General features: G+C 55.4%; 3 protein-coding genes across 3 annotated transcripts; 1 reads left to right on the top strand and 2 right to left on the bottom strand.

Annotated features, from left to right (window-relative positions):
- Positions 1-209: 209 nt before the first annotated feature.
- On the bottom strand, positions 210-8,700 carry FATE1 (fetal and adult testis expressed 1). Its single transcript, XM_054388850.1, has 7 exons — positions 8,616-8,700; positions 6,357-6,590; positions 5,027-5,193; positions 4,187-4,275; positions 3,060-3,221; positions 913-991; positions 210-341 (listed from the first exon to the last, which is right to left on the bottom strand). The coding sequence occupies exons 1-7, from the start codon at positions 8,698-8,700 to the stop codon at positions 210-212; spliced, it is 948 nt and encodes a 315-aa protein (XP_054244825.1).
- A 3,028-nt stretch (positions 8,701-11,728) lies between these two features.
- PRRG3 (proline rich and Gla domain 3) lies at positions 11,729-13,585 on the bottom strand. Its single transcript, XM_054388849.1, has 3 exons — positions 13,568-13,585; positions 12,802-12,984; positions 11,729-12,265 (listed from the first exon to the last, which is right to left on the bottom strand). The coding sequence occupies exons 1-3, from the start codon at positions 13,583-13,585 to the stop codon at positions 11,729-11,731; spliced, it is 738 nt and encodes a 245-aa protein (XP_054244824.1).
- An 11,236-nt stretch (positions 13,586-24,821) lies between these two features.
- Positions 24,822-25,517, top strand: CLDN2 (claudin 2). The gene has a single exon (XM_054388778.1). It carries the CDS (start codon positions 24,822-24,824, stop codon positions 25,515-25,517), a length of 696 nt encoding a protein of 231 aa, XP_054244753.1.
- Positions 25,518-26,010: the final 493 nt, after the last annotated feature.

Genomic DNA, 26,010 nt, shown 5'->3' with positions numbered 1-26,010 from the left:
CTCACCCACCTCTGATGCTAGAGCATGGCAAAGGGATGGCACCTTCATTGTAACCTGGGTCTAAAGGGCACAGATCCTCTAGGGCACAAAGAGCATGGCAAGGGAAGAACAAACACTGGTTTACTCTTTGCAAGTGTGCAAGCAAGGATCTTCTGCCTGCCTTCACCCACCCTGCCAGGACTGGGCAGAGGAGGTTGGGGCAGGGACAATCATCTTCTCAGCCAGAGCCAGGTGTTGATGAGGCAGGCAGAGATCATCAGGGAGTAGAGGAGGGCTTCCTTCTGGTGCCAGGTGCTGCACTGCTCCTCCAGCATGCGGAGCCTCCTCGAGATCCTCGACAGCTGCAAGGGAAGCAGTGGAGCTGCTGTCAGCCCTACAACAAAGTGCAGGACACTGGCTACAGCCCAGAGGCATGGGAAAGCAATGGATGGAGGGATGGGAGCTGCCATCTCTTTTAGGTCCTCCTTTTCTAGAGCAGTGGCTTGCTGTGGGACAATTTGCAGCAGTACCTCAGCAGATACTTCAGGGAAAGGTCCCTCTCATCAGAAGAGAATCTGAGCCTTTTACTGCCAGCAGATGGAGGAGTCTGGCTGTCTCTTGGAGCCCTACAGCCCCTGAAGGTAGGAGCTTCATGGCTCACACAATCACAGAAAGTTGGGGCTGGAAGGGACCTCAAAAGACCCTTGAGTCTACCCCCCCTGCCAGAGAAGGATCACCTAGAGTAGGTGACACAGGCAGGTGTCAGGTGACACACAGGTAAATCCTCCACTGCTTCTCCAGTACCAGCATCAGCTGGCACTACTTTGGCAATGCCCAGCCCATCAGGACTGAGCAAAAGCCACCTGGAGCTTCCTCACCCACCCTCCTATGGCTTTGCTAGGAAATATTTGCAGACCTTCACCCCCACCTCACCTGTTTTCTCATTGCTGCCATCTCACCCACCCCAGCCTCCTCTGAGACGCTCTCTGGAGCTGAGCTGGCCTCCTGGGAGCTGGTGAAGAAAAACAGAGATGCAGACAGACAAACACTACTCAGGAGGTGCAACTGCCTTACCACACATGCAGCACTGCCACAGGGAGCTGAGCCATGCAGGTAGCTCAGGATGTGCTGTCTGGATGCAGCATCAGGAGAGAGGAAACAGCACCTGCACAGCATCTATTCATTATTCTAAACCCCCCAGCATGCATATCTATATCCCTCCACCATGCACCCCATAATGATCACCAAAAAACAAAACCCCACCAACAACACAGTGCATGCCATGGCAGACAACAGGTGAGATATGTGCTGGTGAGTCCTTAGAGGTCTAACAGAGAGAAAATGTATTCACTGAGCATCCATTCTCCATGGTCAGAGGAATTCCCTGAGGGTTGAATAAATCATCTTTAGAGGCAGTCAGGTAAATATGTAACAAAGGGCCAATGCCAAAATGGATGGAAGATCTTGTTTACATCAGCAGGTAAAGATCCTGCTGGTAGGAAGCAGCCAGAAATAGGGCCTGGATTTGCTGAGACAAGGATCTGTTCCTCTCCAGCATCTCCACACATCACAGCTCACTTTTCTCCTCCACTCCAACAAAAATATCTTTCTTTTTTCTTCTACCTGCAACTTGAAACATAAACAAGCAACCCATACAAGCACCACTTTCTTCCATCCCTGGAAACAAAGAGACCACCACTGAGATAGAGGCAACACAGACCACAGATCTCCACCTTATTTTGTAAGGCCACAAAGTAAAGTGAGAGAAAGCAAAATTGCCACATTCAGTTTGTTGCCCCTATCATCACAGGCTGGCTCTGCATCAGCTCTTCCATACTAATAGGTTGGACTGGATGATCTTGGAGGTCTCTTCCAATCTGGCTGATGCTATGATTCTATTCTATGATTCTATTCTAAACTCCCCTGTGCCCACCAGTAACTCCCACAGGCACCCAGCTGGTACCATACAGGTTAGTGAGTGTCTTTCTCAGAGACCTTGGGGAGGAAAGACTATTTATTTGTGTTTGCAGCATGATGTTGATCTCAATGAAGGCAAGCACGAGGAGATTCAGTCACTCTCTGTCTGAAAATGTATTTGTGAGGTAACACTTCCCCAACCAGAGCTGTTGGTAATGGCCAGACTTTGTTTTAAACAAAAAAAGGGGGCAAGCAGCATTTGAAGACAGTCAGCCTACTGTGATTAAAAACAGGGACATCACTTTGCATCCTCTGCAGGCAGAAGGCAGCGCCACTGCCTGCACCTCTACACCAGCTGGGTAGGGAAGGCAGGTTGTGCCACCAGTGATGGATGCTCACTCTCCTCCCTTTCTGCCTTTGCTCAAGGAGGATTGGAAGTATTTAGACTTTCTGGCTGCTCAGGAGCCTTTAGAGGAGTGAGGACACCTTAATGATGTCTTTGAACATGCTACATTTACTGCACTTGCACAGGGTGTGGTGGACATACAGCTGCTCCAGCACATCCAAAGAGACTGAGATCATTACATACTGGCTCCAGTACAGGCATACTGCACCCTGCCCAGGGGCATCAGCCATGGAATGAGTAACTCAATGCAGCCAGTTCCTGGAAAAGGCTAATTAAGAGTGACCAAGATACAGGCAAGGGTGGTGGGAGCCTGCAGGAGAGGCTGTCCTGGGGGCAGGACTTGGCTCAGGCCACCTGTTCTGCATTTTGATTCCCTTCACACATTGCTCTCTGTAAGCTACCAAGGCATGCAACAAAAATAGCACTTGCTTAGTAGAGAAGAGCAGCTGCAACCCCAGCAGTGTCACAGGCAGTGTCCCATCACTGGGCTCGCCCAGGGGACCAGTGTTAAGCTAAGCAGCAGACACAAGCTGGGCTGGGTTAGCAGCATGCACCCAGGTTGGCTGCACCAGGCACTCCTGGGCCAGGGAGACAGGACAGGTGAGGAGGAGAGTCTGGAGCAGCCATGCAGGATTATCCTGCTCCTGCACTGGGCAGCCTGAGGCTGACAGAGTTCATGCCTGGCTCACACCTTAGAGAGGCAAAGGCAAGTCCCCGCAGAACGACAGCGCGGTGGCTCGAGACATGCTAAAGTCACCTGGACAGCACTGGGTCTTGCAGGGAGCCCTGGACACGCTGGAAGAGCACCTGGCCCAGAAGGTACATGGTCTGGAAGATGTTCTGCATGGAGTAGATCCTGCCTGTCTCTGTGAGGAGGGGCAGCGGGGCACTGCGTGCAGGCTGGGGGCACACGTCTGGCCTGGGGTGCACACAGAACCACTCCTGTTATTCCCTGGCCTGGTACAGCACGGGCACAGCTTGGTCTTTGGCAGTGCCCTTCATCTCTTCAGCAGCTCCAAGCATCTCTGGGCAATGCCTTAAGGACCCACAGCCCCACTGCACCAGATGGAAAAACCTCCTCTAGCAGCCTCTAGGCTCAGAAGCAGCCACCTGACTCCTCCGAAGCCAACCATGGCTGTGTGATAATCAAACCCTCACCTGCTGCTCTCTCAGAGGTCACAGAAGGCAGCTCTCCTGCCACCCAGGACAATCCTGGACTTCTAGGGGGAAAGTGGCTCTGCTCTGGGATTTCTCCACTGGAAAGTCTGTGGCCCAAGGCCATGAGCCAAGGATCACTATCACCATGCTACTGCTCACAAGCTATGCTCACAGAGCTGAAAAGCAAGGATGCTCTCAGTCCACCCTGTGTGCAAGGCACCACAAGTTTTAACAACCCTTGTAGAAACCTGGTTAAGCCCTGGAGCCTCATTTGTCAGTGGTCACCTGCCTGCAGACCCCAGCACTCTGCCATGCTGGTGCTGGAGCAGGAGAGTACACTGCAAAGCACCAAGAGGAAGACAGCAGAGCCAGAGTGACTGGCACAAGCCAGAGGGCAGCAAGATCCTCCTGGCTGGATGGCCAAACAAGGACCCCCAGTGCTCCCAGTCTGCTGGGAAAGGGGATGTGCTCTCCAACCTGCATCTCAGCAGAGAGCTCATCACCCTGGGGACCAACGCAGCTGTCTTCCATGCTGCCTGGCACAAACCTCTGTGACATCAGAAGACAAATTCATCTCGTGCAAGAGTAGGACTTGCCAGGTATTGCTTTGCCCTAATCTGAATACCACCCCCACCTCAGGACACTGACATTAAAGAGCATTAAAGCAGCAGATGACAGGAGATACTGATCCCCACCCACCCCAGAAGGCTCTGGGTTCATGCTCACCACTCATGGTGCCGTCCCGGGCTGTGCAGGGCCAGCTGGGCACAGTCACTCGGAGTCCTCTCCCACCGTGACCTGCTGCTGTGATGGCCCTGTTGACAACAAACACAACCACATTGCACAGGGGCTCTGCACAGGGCAAGCCCAGCCCAGTGCCCTGCATGATCTGCAGTGCCAGGAGCTCATCAGCACAGGGAAAGCACTCAGTGGTGAGAGCATTACGTGAGCTCCAAACCTGGTGAGCTGCTGCTGGGGCAGGTGGGGAGACACGCCTGGAGTAGGGCAAGGGCCACCAGCAAGGAGCCTGCTGATCTGATCCCTAGTCAAGATTTAAAATCCTGAAGCTAACATCCAGGAATGGCTCTTGAATCTCAGGAAGATGAAAGCACTTGAGAAGGCAGATAAGCAGCTCCAGCAGCCAAACCAAGCCTTTGCCTGCCCATGTCAGGGGCCTCTCTTTGAATTAGTGTCAGACAAGTTTAAAACATGCTCTCAGCATTGACACCTGAACCCTTTATGCTGCAATGATGAAACAGCTCTGTCTCGTACTTCATCTAGGAAAAACAGCACTTGAAAAGGGATTTCAAAAGTAGAAGAAGGAAGTTGGGGGGAATTGGAACTTATCCAAGCCTATCTTCTTCTCACAAAAGGCAGTAGGAAATCTGGCTACACTTGCGTCCCAGCACACCGGTCTGTACTGGTTATGGGACAGAAAGAGATCCTACCACTCCTACACCCTCATTCCTAGGACTTCCTATGAGGAGAGGCAGCTCGGGCTGCTGTCTCTGGAGAAACCCAACCCCTACCCACCACAAGCAACCCCATGCACTCTCAACACCTTACCGATCGTTTGCGTTTCTGGGAGCTCGATCTGCCGGCTACATGCAGAAAAGGGAGCTCCCCAGGGAGGGTGAGCTCAGCAGAGGAGTCTGGGGACATATGCACCACCACAGAAGGGACCTTCCTCTGCTGGTTCAGCAGGATGGGCCTCAAACTGGTATCTGATATTTCTACAAGGAGGAGAGAGGAAAGAATTAAACCAAACAACCTGAATGACAGGAGAGAAGAGAGATCCACCTATGTAGGAGAGCCTGCCCTGTGTTAGTACCAAATGGACATCAAAGCCCACATCTGGCAGGTGTGAGTGGCAGGACAGCCCGGAGAGACATGGGGTGGAAAGCAACTGGACATACTCCTGAGGAAAGTGAGGTTCTGGAACTGTTCGCGAAGAGACAGAGCCATATGTCGCTTCATCCCAAAGCAGGGAGTTGTCCAGGCTTCAGCTGAGATCGATGGTTGGGGGCTTTTTTCCCCTTCTTAGAAGGTAGAATAGTCTGTGCTTTGGATTCAGTGTGGGATTTGGGATAAGAATGCCAATAACATATTGATGGGTTTAGTTGCTGCTAAGGAATCAAGGACTTAAAGACTTTTCCACTTCCCAAGTCTTGCTACTGTGCAGATGCACCAGAAGCTGGGAGGGGGCATGGAGAGCAACAGACCCAAATCACCCAAAGAAATATTCCGTAACACACAATCTCATGCTCAGTACAGAGATGAGCGCTAGCTGGGAACTGAACTGGCTCTTGCTTCCAGGGTCTCTCTCTTCCAGGACTGCAGTTTCAGGATTCTTACCTCCAGGATCACTAGCCAGGAATGGGTTGAGCCTCAGTCAGTGGGTGGTGAGCAATTGCATTGCACATGACTCCTTTGTATATTCTATTATCATTATTTTCATTTTATTTCAATTATTAAATTGATTTTATCTCTATCTACAAAAGCCTTCTTACCTCTACCTCTCCAATTCTCTCTCCCACTCCCTGGGGCGAGGGGAGGGTCAGTAAGTGGCTGTGTGGTGTTTGGCTGCCAGCCAAGTTCAAACCATGACAGAAGCCTATCAAAGGCCAAGAAGGAACTGTAAGAGATGTTGAGGGAGATGCCCTCAGATTTTGCTCCTCACCTTCTGGAACTAAGGCCCATTCTGCTTTATGTTAGTTACCTTTGCCCACCTCTCCCCAAACATGCCTTCCAGAAGAAAGCTGACTACAGCATCTGCCCCTATCTTCTTCTCTTGCAAAGCAAACCTCTGAATGTTTTATAAAGGCATCATACTCCCTGGGATGTTGCAGAGCTCCACCAACCTTCAGCCTCCCCAAAAGACAACCCAAGACATTACCTGCAAGGGAAATCCTATCAGGGATGTGCATCCGAAAGGAAGCAGAGATATCCTCTGCCACTGGCTCCTGGTCCCCAGGGCTGAAGCTGTCTGCTACCTTCAGCCTGTTGGGAACCTGCATTCTTTGATTGATGGCTTCTGTGAAGAGCAAGTCACAGCCAGCTCGGCTCCAGTCCAGTCCCCAAGACGGCCACATCTCTTTTGATCTCCTCAGGCTGCTTGAGCACCCAGGAGCTTCACACAGAAGAAAAGAAAGCTGAGCAAAAGTGGCAGCAAGCAGCTCCTCCAGCCTGGCACCTGCACAGGGACAACACAGGTGCTGTAAGACAGCTAAATACAGGCAGAAACACCCACAACAGACAGTGCCAGAGCTGCCCTGGAGAATGGGGTGGTCCCACAAAGACTAGCTGGCAGGGGCAAGGGTGCAGGGCCACTGCACGTGGGAACCCAGGTGTGACAGATGTGCCATATGCATGCACAGCCCCCTGAACTCTCATTGCTGCTAATCTTTGAGCTCACCATGGCCAAGAAGGTCCCTGTTTACTTCCAGGTCAAAACCTGCACCATAACAGGGGCCATAGCCCCAGCACAGCCCAAGCAACTGGAGGCAGAAGAGGCTTTCCTCTTCAAAGCTCAAGGGGAGGAAATGGAAGGAGTTGAGCAAGCTGGAGCACACAGGAGCCCTGCCTTCTTTGCTCGCATCCAGGGACTATATTTAACAGACAGGTCTCTGACACAGTGTTTCAGCTGCTCTCACCTGCCCTAGCCCCTGTCACCCCCTGGCTACCATGCAAGGGAAAGGAGCAGAGGGAAAACCCTGAGGAAGAGCCAGAAGGGGTGTATGGCCCTCGAGCCACTGATCTCATCCCTTGCATCAGCCAGGACCTGTAACTCCAGGTACAGGAGGGTGGCAGAACAGGCTCTGTGTCTGCAACAACCACCACTTCCAGTGGCCTCATGCTGCTCTCTCCACCTCTGTCATTAAAAACCTTAAAATAAGGAGACTGAAAGTTACCCAGTATGAGCTGCAGTGATTTCCTTCTTCCAACTACACAGCGACAAAATCCTTGTCCCTGCAACTGTCCCAGAGGCACTACTGGAGACACAGTGTGTGGGGGCACAGCAGCCTCAACCTACCCCACACCTCCTCCACCAACCTGCCCAGACCCAGCACTGGCATAGGTGACACCAACCCCATAGGTGTTGCATCACACATACACATTCTACTTTTCCCCCAAAAAAGGAAGTGGAATTTTGAAGGAACACCCCATTTAGGAGCAGGGCAGTAAGTCCTGGGACAGTCCCATAGGTCCTGAGACAGTCCCAAAGTGATGTCAGCCTCCTCACCGGAGAAACATGAATCCCAATACCCAGCTCCACAGTCCACAAGCACATTTCTGGTGCTTGAGAGGAGTGAAAACCCTGTGTGGCTTTCTCAGCCTGCTTTTCAGCACTCCAGCACTAAAGACAACACATCTGGAGAGGGCAGATGGTTCATTTTCTAACCACCTATGAAGCTGCTGCAGCTCCCAAAGAGCAGAGGGATGGGAACAAAGAGCAGGCTCTGAGAAACGAAGCTATTAAGAACAGAAAAAAAATAATTTAACTATCAGCTGTCAGAACCTGTAAGCACAGAATAGTTAAGGGGCTAGATTTCCTCCCTTAACTTTCAAGGCTTTCACTAGCTCACGCCAAGCAAACCCCCTTGCTGGCAGAAGAAGCCTGCACCCCAGCCTTAGCTCTGAGACTCCTTGCTTCTGCAGCAAGAGGCAATTTCTGGCTCACTAAGCCTGTGAGTAGGTTTAAATCCTGCAAGCCGGGAAAACCCGCCCTGGGAAGGGAAATTCCAACAACATCCCTCTCTCGGTCCTTCCACGGCCCAGGATGCTCCGTACAAAGCAGGGGGGGAACCAGCCTGGCCCAGCACCCTCCACCACCTCTCAGGATGGGGTGCCGGAGGGCGCAGCCCGCTGCTGCAGGAGCTGTCCCCGCTCCCAGCGCTGCCCCTCGGCTTCAGGCTGCCCCTTGTCATGGCAGAGGGGTAACGAGGAGGGAAATGGGGAGAATGAGATCCTGCCGCCTGCCACAGCAGACCACGGAGTCGGGGTGACCCCTCTGCCCCATCTCGCCCCCAGGCTACGGGGTGCTCTAGGGAGCAAAGGGCTCCGAGGATCCCAGACACAGCGCCCGGCTCTGATCATCGCAGTGGGGGTGGGGGGAAGGGGTGGGGGGAGCTGAGAAACTCAGCCCACGGCACACGCGTGTGCGGAGCCAGCCACTCGCGGAGTGGGAGGCAGGAGAGGAGCGGCGCTGGGGACGGCTCCAAGGCACGGAGGGGTCCCATGCCTGACCAAAGGAGGAACCCGCCCCTCCCCAGGATTCTCCCCCGGCCGGGACAACCCAGCACCTCCCAGTGCCGGCCGCGCTTCCCGGCGGGGGCCAGGACCAGCCGCACAGCCCTGTCCTGTGCCCGGCTCCGGCACCCAGCGGCGTGCGGAGGGGGCACTGAGGGGGCACTTACTAGTTGGGGTTTTTTGCAGTTGAAGACAAGTGCCGGGCCCGTAAACAGCTGCGCCCGATGCCAGCCGGGGCGGGCCCAGCCGTGTCCGGCCCAGCCGTGTCCCGGGGGCGGTGACCCTCCCGCCAGCCCCCCCCGCCGCGCTTAAAGCCACAGCCGAGGCAGCTTGGCCGCCCGGGGAGCAGGGGACACACACCCCTACTCCTCCAAACCCCGGCCCGACCCCGGCAGGAGAGCCTCTTCCAGCACCTGTCGCAGAGGAGGAATCTTGCCGGAGCGACAGGATCGCTTTCGCCAGGGGCAAAATGGGGCAGAGGAGCAAACCCGGGAGCTTCGTCGGGCCCTTCCCCGCCCAATCCCCACGCACACGCAGCGCACAGAGTTTTGCCGATTAACCAACCCACGCATCAAGGTGAGGGCTCAGCTTGTCTCCTCTGCTGCGCGTGGAAGTCCCAGCCACAGCTCGTCCCCACGCCACCGTGGGAGCCCGGCAAGCTGTCCAAGCGCCGAGCGGTGCCAGAGCTCATCTCCTGACTCAGTGGAGTGCGCAGTGATAAAATGATCCGTTGGGGATGAATGAGGGTGTGAAGCACTTCTGAATGGGGACAGAGTCCAAGACCTGACCGTAAAATCTGGTTTTGAAAGGGTTTAAAATAAATCCCACGCTGCCCTAGTCTTGCTATTTAAAGGGGATTAACTAAGAGGTTTAGGAGCACACAGAGGTACAGCAAGGCAACTTGTGCACCTAAATCCCCTCAAAGACCTTAGGACATCCCTTCACACTTCACAGCCAGGGCTCACAGGACACTCTGTCCCTCACCAACAGATGCACCACATGCCCAGGGAAGTCAAAGGCACTTGTTGGATGTGTGGGGCTCATTCTTAGCCCTGTAGCAGTATGTACCTGACCTCCAGCGCTGGTCCTCTCCTCACAGAGGACTGTGTTGCAGCTGTGTCTGGGGAAGAGCATGGTGTTATCATCTCATAACTGTCCCCTGCAGAGCTGAGGCCCAGCACCCCCACGAGATGGAAATGCAACTGATGCAACTGTGCTCAGTAAGACATCCCTCTTTCAGGAAAAAGCCACCCTGTGCCACTCAGACTGTGAGGGTTTTTTAATAAATACCTTTTTCTGCACAGAAATATACCAGGTTGTACAGAATACAAACAGCAGGGATAATGACCGAGCAGCAAAGACAGAGGACACAGAGAGCCCTCCTGTCTCCCTCTCGTCTTTTCCAGGCTGTGACCCTGACACTCAGTCACATCTTCCCAATAACCCCAGTTTACTAAGGCCAAAAGGCAGAGTCAAGGCCTGGGAAGGGACAGACAAAAGTGCCAGTAGCTGCAAACCCCACAGGTCCTGCCCCAGAGACAGCCATGCTGGGCAAACCTCAGCTCTGGGCTGAGGGCATCTGCTGTGAAAGCACCGCTTGGACCCAGCAAGGTGCAGGCAGCTGATGGATGTACAATAGCCTTTCAGTGCTGGTGGAGAGACTGGTGCTGGAGTGAACACCAAGAGGTGGCAGTGCTGGGAGCTTCTGGACTAATCCTGGTGGGTTGGTGAGCAAAACCACCTTTTTAGCCCATCGGACATGACAGGGAAAGGACAGAGCTGTTGCTTGGACCTCAAACGAAGCTGCCCAGGAAAAAGTGATGCTCTGGTCCCCAGCAAAGCACCTGTTTCTGTCCTGTCCTGGCACAACAACAACCTAGACAGGGTTTGGCCCTACCCCTGACCCACTTGGCATCACTGGGTCATGGCATGATCAGTCAGCTCTCACCTCTGCAGCTGCCTGTCAAAGGCCCTCCACACCATGGCCACGACCACCAAGCACTCTGGCCACCAGAAGGGCCTGCAGGAGAGTAGGGTCTTGCATTCCCATTTACCTGCTCTAGAGGAAAAAGAGCCCCAGGGAGAAGAGGAAGTTTGATCCATCCACATCCAGCATCCTATCTCTAGGGCAGACCCCAGACAGGCCATGCTCCAGGAAAGAGAAGCATCCCATCTCTTAAAGCCACAGGACTACCTTTAGCTTGAGGTCAGAGGTGACCCCACCTGCCAACTCTGCTGCAGCCAGACCTCCAGCTGCCTGGCACCCCACAAGGCGAAAGCAGAGATCATCAGGAAAAAGACCCACTACTCCAAAGTCACTTACCTGACATGCAAGACCATCACAAGTCTTTCCCCCCTTTGAAAAGGGATCGAGGAGATCAGAGAGCACCTCCCTGACTGCTCCTCCATGACCTCTGGACAGCAAACATCACTACAGATGCCAGTGTAGTGGGCTCCCCACTCCCCACTCCCACCTGGCAGCAAATCCACACAAGGGAGGAACTTTCCCCAAACACAGAGCGTGGACACCAACTGTAGGGATGGGCAGAAATTGACTGCACCTCTCCTGCATCCCCAATTCCTATTCAGAGCCCTGAGCAGCAAAACAGGGCCCAATGAGGATGCAGGGTAAGGCTGAGCAGTGCCCCAGGGAGGCAGCGAGGCCATTTAAACCATGGGAAGTGCTTTTTCTATTGCAGGGGGAAGTGAGGAAATCAAATGCACCATGGGGAGACCCCCACATCGAGCCAGGAACGAGCTGCTCTGGCTGCTACAGCACTTACGTGAGCAGGGAGTGAGGGGCAGATGGCTGGCTGGCTCCAGAGCCATCCCCTCAGCCCAGCCTCACCCCACTTGGGGACAGCTTTTTTTGGTTAGGAGGGTAAGGCTATTGTGTGATGGCACCAGCTTGTACAAGTGAGGCAGGGTGCCCACTGGCACCTGAAGGGGGTCCCAAGCACAGCAAAGGGAGGGTGGGTGAGCATGAGTGTGTGGAGAGGCAGGAGGGAGGCAGAGCTGCTATTTGCCCACAGCAGGGGTAGCGGCCATGATCTCTTCATACTTGGGCGGGGGGTCGCTGTAGGAGACGCTGGTCTCTTCGCCACTGCTGCTCTCGGGGTGGCCGGTCACCTCCTCATAGGAAGGCGGAGGGGTGGCACTGGACAGTCTGGAGAGGACAGAAGCTGAATGCTCTGGTGGGTAGAGGGTGCCATCTTGCTGGGGGGTGCCCCCAGCTCTGCCATCTCCAGCTACCCGGCTGCTGGTGTCTCGCTGGTACTGGGTTTCCCCTTGGCTTTGCGACCGCTCCCGGTACACCATGACCCTGGGGAGGCTGCGTCCCGTTCGGCTGGCCAGGTAACGGTTCTGAGCATAGGAAGGGCGGTGGCGGGTGGCCTTTTGAAGCTGGCACCTCCAGATGATGAAGAGGGCGATGACTATCAGAAGAGCCACTCCCAAGAGGGGTACCACCACGTACATAGCGTCTGAGCGCTCCGTGCTGTGCCCGGGGTCCTTGACAGAGTAGACCGAGTTGGCATAGCCCTTCCAAAACTCCATCTGTGGCAGGAACAGAGAACAGCACATGTGCTGCAGGTGAGACAAGCACCCCCCTACCACCTCTACCAATCATCACTGCCCTCCCGAGGTCCACAAAACAAGCATTTTTTGTGGCTGTCCCTCTGCGCTCTCACCAGGGCTGCCAACATATGAGGCACTCTGGGAACCAACACAAAAGATCATGGGAACATCCCTCAACAGCAGCCAACAGCCCCCACAACGAGCAGGGACAAATTTGCTTAACACCAGCTCCAGCCTGGAGTCAGAGACAACAGGACAGATTTCCCACACATGCTGTGGGAGTGCCAGCTCGACCTGCAGCTGTGGCTTGGCTGTCCTGGCAATATCAAGGTCAGGGCATTGCCTGGGAAGGGAAAGTCATGCTGGAAAGTGAAGTCATAGCATGCTGATTGCAGAAAGAAGAGAACAAAACGATCAGGAGAGGCTGTTCCCCCTGTGCTTTCTTTCTCTGCCTCCAGCTTGTTAAGGCGTAAGCCCTCCCACAGCCGCTGGGGAGCAGGGCAGGACAAACTCACCGTCTTCTCCTTGTTCTCAAACACTTCCTTGACCTCCTCATAGCTGCAGACTTCCTCGATGCACTCTCGCTCGATGGTGCCCTGCCGGATCTCCTCCAGGAAGCCGTTGGCTCGGGGAAAGCGCTTCAGGACCGAGTGGGCGTTCCTGGCTCCCAAGAACACTGCAAGACAAAAGGCAGAGAGCTGCTGAGCAGGGACAACCACCCCACACTTGTCCTCTGCCCAGCCAGGCTTTCCCACAGAATTTTGGTGATGCAGGCATCCCAAACACTAAAAGCCCAGGGCCACAATTCAGGTAGCACAGCAGAGTGCCCACAGTGAGAGAGCACACCCAGAGGGGAACTGAGTTCCAGGAACATGCTTCCAGCAGGGCTGAGATGCTACAGACATTGGAAGTGGCAGCTGCAGGCCACACAGGACAGCTGAAGAAGAGATAGAAGGCTCCAAAGACTTGTTTTCAAAATCCTGCCCTTGAAGGGATTTCACCTTGCTGCCTCTTTGCTGCAGGGCAAGGGAGATCCCACTGGATGAGCAAGACCCCACACAGGGCTAGTGTGCAGAGCCAGGCTTCTCTGCCAAGACAAGTGCCAAGTGCCAATGAGATGGACTCACAACACACAGTGCATTGCACATCATTACACAGTCCTCACTTCTCTGCATCACCCTAGAGCCTCCACAGTCCCCTAGGAGGGTGGCCAGCCTTCTGGAAGCTGGTATCCCTGCTGCCAGTTGCTGTGGAGTCATGTAAACTCAGGAGTTCAGGTACCACAAAATCCAGGCCCATACCCAACAAGGGCAAACATCCCCAACACATGGGGGCAGCACAGGGGGTCATGAGTCAGATATTGAAAGGAGCGTCAGCGATGTCTCCTCAGATGACATCACATTCTTATCCCCACTGCATTTTGGTGCAGAGGCCTCACAAACCTTCCTCTGCTCCCAAAGCCCAGGAGACTCTGTGTTGCCCACATCAGATCTTTCCACAAAGCATGCAGTCAGGAAGCCAGGCTGTGCAGGAACAGCACCTTCCTGCTTACACTTTCAAATCCTCGCCCCCGATACTGCAGGAGGGAGACCTCCACATGGTGCAGGAAGCAAGCACCTACCAGGACCTGGAGCGGCACATGAAGGGCAAACAAGTTGTTGCCCAGAAAGCAGATACTCCACACAAACCACAATCCTTCAAGGACCCAAACATCCCATGCACACATTTTGTTTCTGTAATGCAGCTGAACACACTCAGCTGTAAGGTTGGCACCATCTCTTCCCAACCCAGCCACAAAGTCATGCTGCTTCCCATGAGGAAGATGAATCAGTTCAGCTGGCTGGTCTGCACAAGCCTTTTTACCTCCTTCACCCTCAGGCTCAGCCTTCCATTGAATCAACCAGATGAACCAACTCACACTGCAGCAACACCAACAGATGCAGGACAAGGAGGCAAGGGGACAGCCAGAGTCTCCCAGCAGAGCAGCTTGGCTGCAAGACAAAAATACTCCTTCAATAAGGAGCTTGGTGAAGATCAAAAGACAGAACACTCAGTGAGAAGCTATCAGCTTCTTTCATTAGGAGCCTTTTACTAGAAGGACTGGCAGGTTTCCTCCTGCTTTGCCTTCCACATATCCTGCTCCCAAAACAATACAGCAAGTTAATAGTGTTTGTAAATAACAAAGCAAGGACAAGATCATAGGACAAGGAACTACTACTGTGCTACAGCATCCTGTGCTCAGAGGCACTGCGCTCTCTTTGTGCTGTGTAGGTGCATTTTTCCCTCATGACTTATTAATGGATTGCTTCAGTGAGAGTTGGCAGAGAGCTGAACCACTGAGGTGTGAATGAAGAGCCGTATGAATGATGTGAGTCAGAGACCTTCCCTCAGAATCGATTTTATTATGCAAACTTTCGGGGGGGTTAATTTTTTTTTTCACAAGGACAACCAAAAAAGGCATTTTCAAGAGGCACAGAAGGCATCTTGCAGGGAGGAAGGGATCAGCTTGCTTTGACTTCTGCAGTTGAGAAGGGCTATTCTGGTTGGAGAGGGAGAAGGCTGCCAGGCCAACCTTTTCTTGAGCCTTCCCAGAATAAGATGAAGTTTTACAAAGACACTATCCCTTCCACAAATGGTCCCTTCCTTGCTGGAGAAGTCTGGCCTCACCTCCTTTGCCTCCCAGCTTGATCAAGCACCTTAGCACCTTTTTCCAACTTCCTCAGCACACCTTGGAGCAACAAGCTTGGCTGCAGATCCCACTGTCAGTTTTCCATCCCTGCAGATACCAGTTACGTGACCCTTCCCTGCTTTGCCATGCTCAACTGGGCAGGAAATAAAAACAAATACACAGGCAGGTATCAGGAGCAACGTTCTGACTGAAAGCATGCCACGATGGAGGTGTGTGCCTCTTCCCACATCCAATTTCCTTCAGGGACCTAGAAACGGTAGAAAAGCAGAAACTAAGTCACTGTTCCCTCCTCTCTTTTACAAAGAGCTCCCAAGTGCCTGGAAGCAGAACAGGAAAACTAATGGCCTTCAGGAAACATGAGCCTTGCTAACTCTCTTCTCCAGCCTGGATGCCCAACTGACCCAAAGAGCAGACAACTGAGCAGGTACTGCACCCAAGCCGCAGAGCACAGGGGACTTCCCATGGCCCAGCAGCCTCAGTACTGACCCCTTGTGCCTCTCCAAGTCTCCCCACACCAGCTGGAGAACCGGTGCTCAGGAAAGATCGGAGCTTTAGGCAGGGGGAGCAAGCTGGGTTCACTGCATCCCTGCTGGGTTTCCTGAGGTGCTGCTGGCCCCTGGTGGAAGGCATGCTTGGCCACAGCACTAGCCCACAGCTCTGCTGCCCAGCTTGTGCGGACAGCCCCCTTCTCGCAGAACGACGTGTGGCTGTGTCTGCAGAAGGGATAGCCAGGGCTGCACGCTGCTGGAGAGCACATGATGGTGAACACACCGACCACCACACTCCCTTCCTGCACATCAGGGTCACCATGGAGGGGACAGCTTTATGGGGAACACTGCCACCACAGGGGACACCTCCCACAACCAGTAAGTGCTGGTGAGCCAGCACTTGAGCTCTGGGAGAGAGAAAAGGCAGCAGTGGAGGCCCAGCTGAGTACCCTCCTCATTAGCAGAAGATTAAACCTGCCTTTTAAAAACACCGCCTGAAGCCCTCTGCTCCCTCCCCAGCCAGCACAGCACAGACAATGAAAGGCCTACCTGTCATCCCCGGGGTCCTCCTCCTGCCTCCACTGTCATAGGTGGCTGTGGTGACACCCCGAGCGAATCCGAGATGGCAGGCAGCTCTCTGCCTCTCCCCGCGCACAGCCGGCGTCCTCCTCCAGCTCCCACCGCAGCGCTGCGTGCAGCCTCCGCGCAGGCTGCCCGGAAGAGCGAGGAGGGAGGGTTGAGTCCAGCTCCGTACACACCACTCACCAGCCGCCACCCTGCTCCCTCCACCGTCTCAGCACAGCTTAAGCCCCATCTGCCAGCCACACCTCCAGAGGCCGAGACGCGTTAAGCTCCCGGCAGGGCAGAGTTAGGCAGCTGCCCACCCGCTGCCGACACAGACCCCCAGTGCCACCAGCCACACAGGCTACAAAGCAGTGTGGGCCCCCAGGATGGGCAGCTTGTGGGGTGCCAGTTATGAGCCATGAGGAGCACCACTGCTAGGACGTGCCAGCAGAGGTCTGCAGCCCCTGGAGAGGGGCCAGTGAGTCCAAAGAGCCTTAGGGAGGTCTGCCTTGCACAGCAAGCATCGCACAGACAAAGAAATGCTGCAACATACAGGGAGTCCTGGAGAGGTCAGCCCTTCAGCACCTCATCTCGACTCCCACCTTGCACAGGGAAGAGAGAAGTGTAAGTCAGGTTGGACTTCAAACCACATCCAGGGATAAGAGCTCTGCTGAGCTCTGCTCCCCACAGAGAGTAACACCCCCCAAGAAGCACAGACACTCCTTCCTTGGAGAGATGGCTGACAAATATTCCCCTTCTCTCCTCCAGCACCACCACCACCTCTCCATCTTGACTGGGGAACACTTACTTGCCATGCTGCCTCACTCAGCTACGGGGGGCTCCTGCCTACCTGCAGAGAAAAAAACAGGAGAATCACTGACAGCTTAAATGTCACCCCTTGAATCCCAAGACCTCCATCACCCAGGGTCAAATTCATGCAGAAAGCATCTGGTGGGCCCAAAACACTCCCAGCCCAAGCACTGACGATGCCTCCTCCATCACATGGCTTGAGGGACTGGAGCAGCTCAGGGCACCCCTCAGCTCTCCAAGAGCCTGGGGCAGGTCTCTGAGGTATTTGTGCTGCACCAGCCCATGGAAGGTTACCTCCCTGCCCAGGAAGCCAAGGGGGCTGCGGGCAAGTGAAGTAGGAAGAGAAGAAATGGATGAAGAAGAGTCCCCATAACATCATGAGACAAGAAGACCTGAATGTCAGAAGCTGCTGGGAGCAGCCTGGTGTTCTTCCCTCACACAAGAGATGAGATGCAGGTAAAGCAGTCATCCTGTTTTAAATCAACTTCACAGCCATACCAGTTCTCACTTCTGCAACTCCTACCCACATTCTGTATGGCAATAAACAAGGCCATACTGTTTCCTCCACTGTCAAAAAGCTGACTACACAATGGGAAGGAAAAGGACAGGTGTCCCCTAAAGGTTGTTGGGCCAAGCTGAGGGCAGCAGCAGGAGTGACAGAGCTCCCTGCACACCCAGAACAATAGCTTCAAAAGCAAAACTACACTAAACTAAACCAAACCCCACAGGAGTAAAACAGAGACCAGAGAGCTGAGTATGTCCCTTTCTGCTTGCAGGAGAAGTTTCACTCATGTTTTTCACATTTTCCTCTTTTCCTTGTGCTCAATGCCCCACAAATCACTGTCCTGAGCAAACTCATCTCTTTTCACCTTGCATGGCACCAAGCCATGTGGGAAAGCCACAACTCTGTCAGGAGACAAAGAGGACAAAACCAACCAGCTCCTACAGGGGTTTATAGAGGATGAGGAGCAAACATGGCTAGAAACAGCGGGAACTAAACCACATGCTGATTGCAGGGCCAGGACTTCAGATGCTCATTTATCCCAAGAGCACTTGAGTCCACTCAGCTGGAGCAAGGTCAGAGACAGCACAGAGCCATTCATGGGGTCAGCAGGGCTAGAAATGTTTCTCATTTCACATAAAAGGCAAGCATCCAGATACACAGAAGAGCTGGAACACCACACCTCTCCAACAGTCACCTGCTCAAGAAAACTAGTACCTCTTCACAGGTTTCCTGTGGTTTCTGAGGTTCCTCCACCAAAAGTGCCAAGAGGCAAAGCAAGCCTGGAGATGTCTCCAGAGGTAGAAAGAAGCTTCTTACCAACAGTGTGCAAAACTCATATTGTAAACTTCAGTCTGGAGTTTAAGCAGGAGAAAAGACAAGCAGCAGAGCACCAAAATTACACAAGGTGGGTCTGCTACCTCCTGCACCCCAAAACCCATACCAGAAAGCTTTTTCTCTGTAAGATGTGCACTCAACCCCACTTCTCTGAGCTGTTCTGGGGGCTAAGAGCAGCCTCTGGATCCATGCATTGCCCCACAGGCTGCTACAGCTCTGAGTAAGGACCATCTGAACTGCTTCCGTTGGCTTCAGTTTTTATGACCCAAACCCAGAGTGTAGAAGAACACACACGTGGGAAAGCTGCCACAGCTTCCACACAAAACCTCTCCATCCCTCACAATGGGGATTGTCCCTCTTTGACAAACAGAACAGAAATAAGGATAATCAGGGCCAGATTTATCAGGACCTTCATCTCCATAAGTCACATCATACACCAAGAAACACATTTATTAAGCCAGGAAGACTTTAATCATTTTCCAAGCATCTGTGCCAATGCACCTAGTGTCAGAGCTCAGAGACGCTTTATTCCAGTGGAACAATAAACCAGGTCTACACAAGCCTACAAGCACAAGGAACCCTTAGAAGGGCAGACATCCCAGACACTGATTTTTATTTACACACGCAAAATCCTAACCACCTCCCCTGGCTCTGAGGAGCAGGAGAAGCTGAACTACACCGCACCCAGTAATGCCGAGGCGAGCAGCATCCCTCCTCCCTCCACACAGCCACGCACGCTGAGAGCAGACTGGAGCTGGAGGCTGACCTAGCAGTCGCCCACCGGGTCCCGGTCTCCCCCCCCTCCAGCTTCCTAACACGCGTTGGCCTCCTCTATAAATACCCCATCGATAGGAGGTTGCCAAGGCAACCATGAGGAGGCGCGGGGGATGCAGCCGGGAGTGAGGATGCTGCAGTCGCACATTTGTGTCTCCCCCGGGCTCCCCCCCATCTCCGCCCCCGCTCCCGTCACCGATGCCAAAGGAGGCAATCGTGCTGGCAAAAGCTCCTGCGTGCGGTGCCGGGCCCCCCGCAGATCCCAACAGGGTGGGGGTTATGGGGATCACACCTCTTCTCCAGGCTGGGGGGCACAGGTACAGGTCAAGGGGATCCACAGACACCAGTGACGTGCCACAGCACGCCCGGAGGCTGCCGGCTCTTCTGGCATCATGTAGCCGCGGCTGCCAGCCGCTCAGCAGGATCCCAGCAATATTTGGGGTTTTCCGTGCCAAGATCCACAGCGAGGAGAAGAGGCTGCACCGGCTCCGCTTGCCAGGGATCGTGGGGTCCCCACAGGCTGCCGGGAAGCCTTGTCCTCCCAGAACAGTCTTTGGAACTCATCCGACCCCACACAGCCAGCCCTTGTCCTTGCCCCTGGCCAGCCCCTGCCCCCGCCCCAGCCCCTCCACCCGAGCACTGCCCAAACCCAACTCCAAATTACTTCCATTGCCCTCAGCTTCTAGTGTCACCCTACAGCAGGGTCCCCCCTCCAAACTCACATATCCCGTCAGCCCGAATGTGAATTTATCCAACTGAGCGGGACTTTCTAGTCCCAGATGAACCCCATCACCAGCCCCTGCCCCACCGCCACACCCCAGCCAAATGCCCATAATCCCTTTGCCAGCTCCACGACCCCTGACCTCCACCCACCGGGCCCCAGCCCCTTCCTTCCATCCCGTAACCGGCCCCGTACTTCCTATCCCCCTACCCCTCGCCCCGTGCCCCGCCAGCGCCGCCCCACCCCTACCTCATGGCGGCCTCGCACCCCGCCGCAGCCGCTCCCTCCCGTGAACGGGGAGGGGAAGGCACCGCCCCCGCCCCTTTTCCTTCCGCCCCGGCACCGCCCCTCGTCCAATCAGCCCCCCGCAGTCAACGCGCGCCCCCTTCCTTCTCCTGCGATTGGAAGGCGGAGCGGCGGGCGGCGGGCGGGGCCGCACGCTCCTCCCCCAACTCGGGAGACCCTGGCAGCCAATGAGGGGTGCGGCTGCTGGGAGTTGTAGTCACTCTGCCCGGGCAGCGCTATCGGGACGTGCAGCTGGGCGTGGGCCCCGCCACAGCCCCGGTGGTCGCTGACCCTGGGCGGGGAGGTCGGTACCCGCCGCCTGTCTACACGCTGCCCGCGGGGAGGCGTCTGCCTGTGTGTCCTCGATGCTCCCAGGCCTGCCCTCGTCTGCTTCAACACGCCCTCACACCGGCTTGCCTGGGCTGCCTGCCTGCGGCAGGGGACATGCAGCCGCGTATCTTGCCTCCTCTTCCTCCTCTTCTTCCTGTTCTTCTTCCTCTTCTTCCTCCTCACTGTCTGAGTCCTCGTAGAGGCAGAGGGTGGCCTGCACAGGGAAGTTTTCCAGCAGCTTCTCCCCCACGCTATACAGATAGTCGAAGGACTTGGACTTGGGCCACAGAAGCCTGTGTGGGGAGAGCTGGGATGAGAGCCCCTTCCTGCCCACTGCCCTCGGTCCCATCCGGGGAGCCGGCAGCAGGAGACATACCTGACTGGGTGGTGGAAAAACAGCAGCGCTTTATCGGGGCAGGCATCCCCTCTCGCCTCCCGAGTCCAAGCCTGAGGAGACACAAGTCAGTGTGGGACTTGTCCCAGGGCTCCTCCTTCCCCCTACTCCGGCACAGCAGCAGCAGGGCACAAGAGGACATGAGCTGGCAGTGAGGGCAGAGACTTTTCTCTCCCTTCAGAGGGGGGTGATGCCCCACAGACCTGGCAGACCCCTGCAGGGTCAGCCTGGACTGAAACTGGTATCTCTTCCCTCCTCTGCCCCTGGGTTTAGATCCTCATGCCTCCACCAAGGAAACAGACATCTACTCTCTCTGATGGGCGTTCTGCCAGTGTAATCTCCTTGCCTGCCCATAAGCTCATGCCCAGGCATCCTGCTAACCCTCTAAGGAATGTCTACCAAGCCTGGGAACAGGTGGCCCTTTCAGGTCCTGCAGCAGGACTGTGCTGGCTGTGGTTGCCCAGGGGCCTGTCCCCTGGCCCTGTCCCACCAAGGCTGCATGGCTTGTGGGGCACAGGGATGATGTACCAGGGGAGGTGGGCACAGTGCTGTCATGCAGCAGTGCTGGGGGTGAAGGAGTCTAGGGTGAGAGGGTTGTTTTCTGCCAAACAGGGACCCCAGCCCTGCTACTGGCAAACTGGGGACACACACCCACAGCAGGGAGTGTTAACACTCACAGTGTCTGTCTGTGCCATCCACCGCTCAGCTCCCTCCTCTGCTCGGGGCAGCCACGGTCTCCAGAGAGGCAGGGATCTAGGTGAAGAGAGCAGGTTCAGCACAACAGTCACCCACCCTGGCCCTCTGCCCCACTGCTCTCCTCCCGCCGCTGCAGCACACACCCCCAGCTTAGCGCCTGCCTGGCTGCGTGGGTAGGGTGTCAGCCACACGCAGGTGCACTTGTTCCACCACAGCTTCAGTGCTCCACATCCAGGTTCAACCCACAGGACCCTTGGGAGCCCTTGGTGTCTCGCTGTACTCTGCACCCTCTCTCCCACCCCTGGCTGCTGGGATCAGAGAGGTCCCCATCACAGCAGACAGCCACACAGTTTCCACCCCAACCCAGCCAGAGCCTGTCCCATCCCACCTCCCATACACCCTCTGTTCTCCCCACCCTCCCCAGTCTGCAAAGCATCCAGGTACCTTCCCCCTTGCTGCAGCTCTGAGGCTGGATGAGCACTGGCCACAGGCACCTGGAGTCGGTGGGGAGGCAGGCAACGGGCAGCAGCTTCCATGGTGACAGGCAATGATGTCCCCTGTGACACTGCAGACCACTGCAGGGACACCTTTATAGTCCTGCCCCAGCCAGTGACTCACAAATTCTTCAGGGCAGGGGCAAGGGCAAAGAAGCAAGGGACTGGGGGTGTGGAGACAGTGGTCCCCAGTGTGTGAAATTTGTCCCAGTTGTGTAAACAGAGGGTCAGGGGAAGGCTGGGGACAGAGGAGCTGCGATCCCTGGTGGAAAAGCAAAACATAGAGGAGAAAAGTTAGACACCATTTGTGAGAAAATCCTCAGGGGGGAACAGGGGAGGGCAGAGACAATTAACAAGGATGATTAAGTGCTCTTTGTAGCCATTTGCATAAGGGAGAGGGAATGTGGGGAAGGGATGGGAAATGCTAGGGCAGCAGAAGGGGCATGAAAGAGGGACACTGTGGTGAGCTTGTGATGAGGACAGCACAGTAGGCATCACAAGGACTATGTGATGTGTATGCTCTGGTGACAAGCTGATGCACATGTGATGAGCTGCAGTGAGCACAAGCACAGAGCAACCAGAAAGCTGGTGATAGGATGCTCAAGAGGGGACAAGGAGGAAAGATTAACAGCAGGGGTAGACCTCAGGCCAATGGTCCTGCTCGGGCATCCATGGCCCCTGCTCAAATCACCCTGGGAAGCTGACAGGCCCTATTCCCACACCGCTGTGCACTGAGGAAAGTACACACTTGCCCATGCTCCCTGCCCTCTCCTTTGGCTTTTTGAGATGTGGACCACACCAAGAGGTACAGAAAAGCTTCACGATACAAGAGTACAAAGCTGGGGCACTTCCACCCCCTCAGCACCACCATGCATCTTGTCTCTGCCCACTGCTCCTGCCCAAGCTCATCAGGCAAGGTGCTGCTGGCAGAGAGATCACCTCCCACTCCTGGGAGGGTTTCAATTTGGGACAAGGAAAGAAAATAGCAAATGGTCCCTGCTGTAGCTCTGCTATCAGCATCCAAACACCCCTGTCCAAACACTGGCTGAACCCTGCTCAGCTCCGAGCACAATTTGTCACCAGGGGCCCTCCCTGCCCCTCTCCATCTGCAGCAGCCGGTGAGCAGGAGGGGGCACGGGGCCAGCACATCCCTCATTACCGTCTCCATTTGCTCCTCATTTGGGCCAGGAGTCTTGAAACAACAAACCCCACAGAGGACCAGCAGCGCCAGGAGGAGTGAACCAAAAGCCCCAAATCACCCTGCAGAGTTCAACCTGCTGGCGTTTCACTGCCCTTCCGATCTCAGCACAGGCAACACAGCCCGAAGGAGACACGGTAGTACCAAGCAGTCACCTGCTGACCACCAAGGCTGGCCAGAAAGGTGACAGCAAACCACAGACCTGAGCCACTTAAGCAAACCTACGCTGATAATTAACAGACAAGCAAAACAAAGCATCCCAGCTCCTCAATCCTTCCCGACACTGAAAGGGTTTAATTCCGATCTGCAGTAAGCCTCTGATCCAGGCTGACATTTGCAGATGGATTTTGCAAAGCTGTAGCTAAACAATTCACAGCCCCTGATCCCCTGGGCTGGGGCCCCAGCCACTCGCCCTGCCCCAACCAGCCACCTCCAGTCCTGGGTGACCCCCTGGCCACAGCCACCCTCGATCCCACACTGCATCTCCAGCTGCCTCCGTAAGTACCATGGAGTTCCAACACGACTCTCTCATGCATTTTTTGTCAGCACCTCTAGCACCCCAGGTGTTTCTTATGCAGCAACACCCCTGAAGCAGAGTGGGAGGTCTTGGTTAGCGGAGAGGAAAGGAGATAGAAAGTTGGGAAACTTTGGTATCAAGCACCTGAGTTGCCAGCAGGGGAGAAGGAGAGGAGGGAGGAGAGGGAGGCACTGGGTGGTAGCGGCACTCTCAGCTGGGAGCATTCCCAGGGTGAGAGGCTGCTGGCCATGGTGTCAGCCTGGTGTGGCGTGGGCTCAGTCTGGTTTCACAAGGCACTGTGGGAGGAGGCATTTTGGAACAAGGCCTGCACCTAGGGCTGCGGGCAGGAGACTGGCACTGGCAGAAAAACCGCCACCAGTGTCAGCAAGCATAGCTGTACCCCAGTGTGCTCATCCCACTGAGGGACAGGTCACCTCACTCAGCCAGGGCATTCCTGGGAACCATGCCTGAGGCACTGCCAGTATGCTTTCCTCTGGTGTAATTCTGCCCACCATAGACCTCTCCAGGCTGTCCCGGGGATGTGGGCATCACGTCACATCCCATTGTCCCCAGCAGCACACAAACGCCACTAGCCATAGGTCAGGCTCTGGTAGACACATACCACTGTCCTGCCAGAGCAGCTCAGGGTGGGTGCTGAGTATCTGCAGATGCTCTTGAGTGACCCCCATGCAGATGGTGACAAGGCCACAATCCCCCGTTCTCAGCTTTGGGAACATCAGGGTCACCACCTGAAGCCACCTCTGGCAGGTCCAAAATAACATGGCACAGCTCTGGCTTTTTTGCTTCCTTGTCACAGAAGACAAGGGATCTCCAGGAAGGCAGTGGGCACTTTTCCCCCTCCAGTGTCCAGCTTTCCATCCCTGCCCACGGCCCTGGCACAAGGGAGGGCTTTGGCATCCTTCCTGGGTAGCGCTGCTCCGCCTCTGAAGTCTGGCTGGGGAGATAGTGGAGGTGAAAGTGCACTTGGCGCTCCCCCACGGGCTTGGGTCAATCGTTAATCGGGGAGGGCTCGCTTTCCACTCTTGCAGGTATCTTCTCCTCCCCCCAGGTCCCACCCACGTGCCGGTGTCCACACAAAACCAGCACCCCTGGGAGCAGGGTGGAGCCGTGGCACAGTGAGTGGAGCCGCCGGCAGGGCCATGGGAAGGTAAACGTGTGGGAGCAAGTCAGACAAGAAGCCGTGAGCCCCAAGGAGCTGACAAGCCAGCCAGCAGCATGGTCTCCGTAGGGCTCCAGCTGCTGGGCTACGCCGTGGCCTTTCTGGGCTACATCGGCACGCTAACAGCCACGCTGCTGCCCAGCTGGAAGGTCAGCTCCCACATCGGCTCCAGCATCGTCACAGCCGTGAGCTTCACCAAGGGGCTGTGGATGGAGTGCGCCACGTACAGCACAGGCATCACCCAGTGTGACATCTACAGCTCCCTGCTCAACCTGCCTGCCGACATCCAGGCAGCCCAAGCCCTGATGGTCAGCTCCTGCGCCATCTCCTCCCTCGCCTGCCTCCTCACCGTTGTGGGCATGAGGTGCACGATCTTCAACCAGGGCTCGCCGGGCAAGGACTGGGTGGCAGTGGCCGGCGGCGTGGCCTTCATCCTGGCGGGGCTGCTCTGCTTCATCCCCTTGGTGTGGAACATCCACGTCGTGCTGCAGGAATTCTACAACCCCGTCCTGCCCGACAGCATGAAGTTCGAGCTTGGGGAGGCTCTTTACCTGGGCATCATCTCCTCCCTCTTGTCCCTCATTGGTGGCTTCATCCTCTGCACCTCCTGCCCTGCCCGGGACACAACCATCACCTACTCAAGCACCCACCAGCCCCGGCTGCTGGCAGGCAAGAGTTCCCCACCCTCTGTCAACCAGATACAGAAGACCAAGAGTGAAGTCAACTCCTACAACCTGACGGGATACGTGTAGCAGCCGTGGGTGGGAACGGGGCTGGCATCTCTCCTGCCTCCCCAAAGCATCTGGGCTGGCACCAAGGGAGCACGGTAAGAAGAGTGGACATGGTAGCATCTCCCATGCTCAGCCCTCTCTCTCTCACATGGTTGGGGGGGGTTGATTCCACTCTCTCCCCAGAGATCCTGAGAGCTTTGTGACTGCTCAGATATCCCAGCTGGTGGCTTACATTGGTGAAGAACTCCAAAACCAGCTTCTGTTTCCAGGCAGCCCATGGCACAGTTGGACCCCAGCCTGCAGCCCCAACAAACCTGCCTGGATGGGGATGATGGGCTTGTGCCCCTAGGAACCAACCCACTGGCTGTGGAGGTATCACAGCAGGGTCAGGGCATCTGCATGGGCCCAGAGTCACAGCTATGGGAGTTGTGCCGGTTGCAAACCGATATTGCAATAAATCTATGTTTCTAGTTAGGTTGTGGCTGAGCTTTTCTCTGGCACTGAGGGGCCCTGC

Source organism: Indicator indicator, chromosome 17, assembly GCF_027791375.1.
Source record: "Indicator indicator isolate 239-I01 chromosome 17, UM_Iind_1.1, whole genome shotgun sequence".
NCBI classification, from domain to species: Eukaryota; Metazoa; Chordata; class Aves; order Piciformes; family Indicatoridae; genus Indicator; species Indicator indicator.
This window is presented reverse-complemented; position numbering and strand designations above follow the sequence as displayed.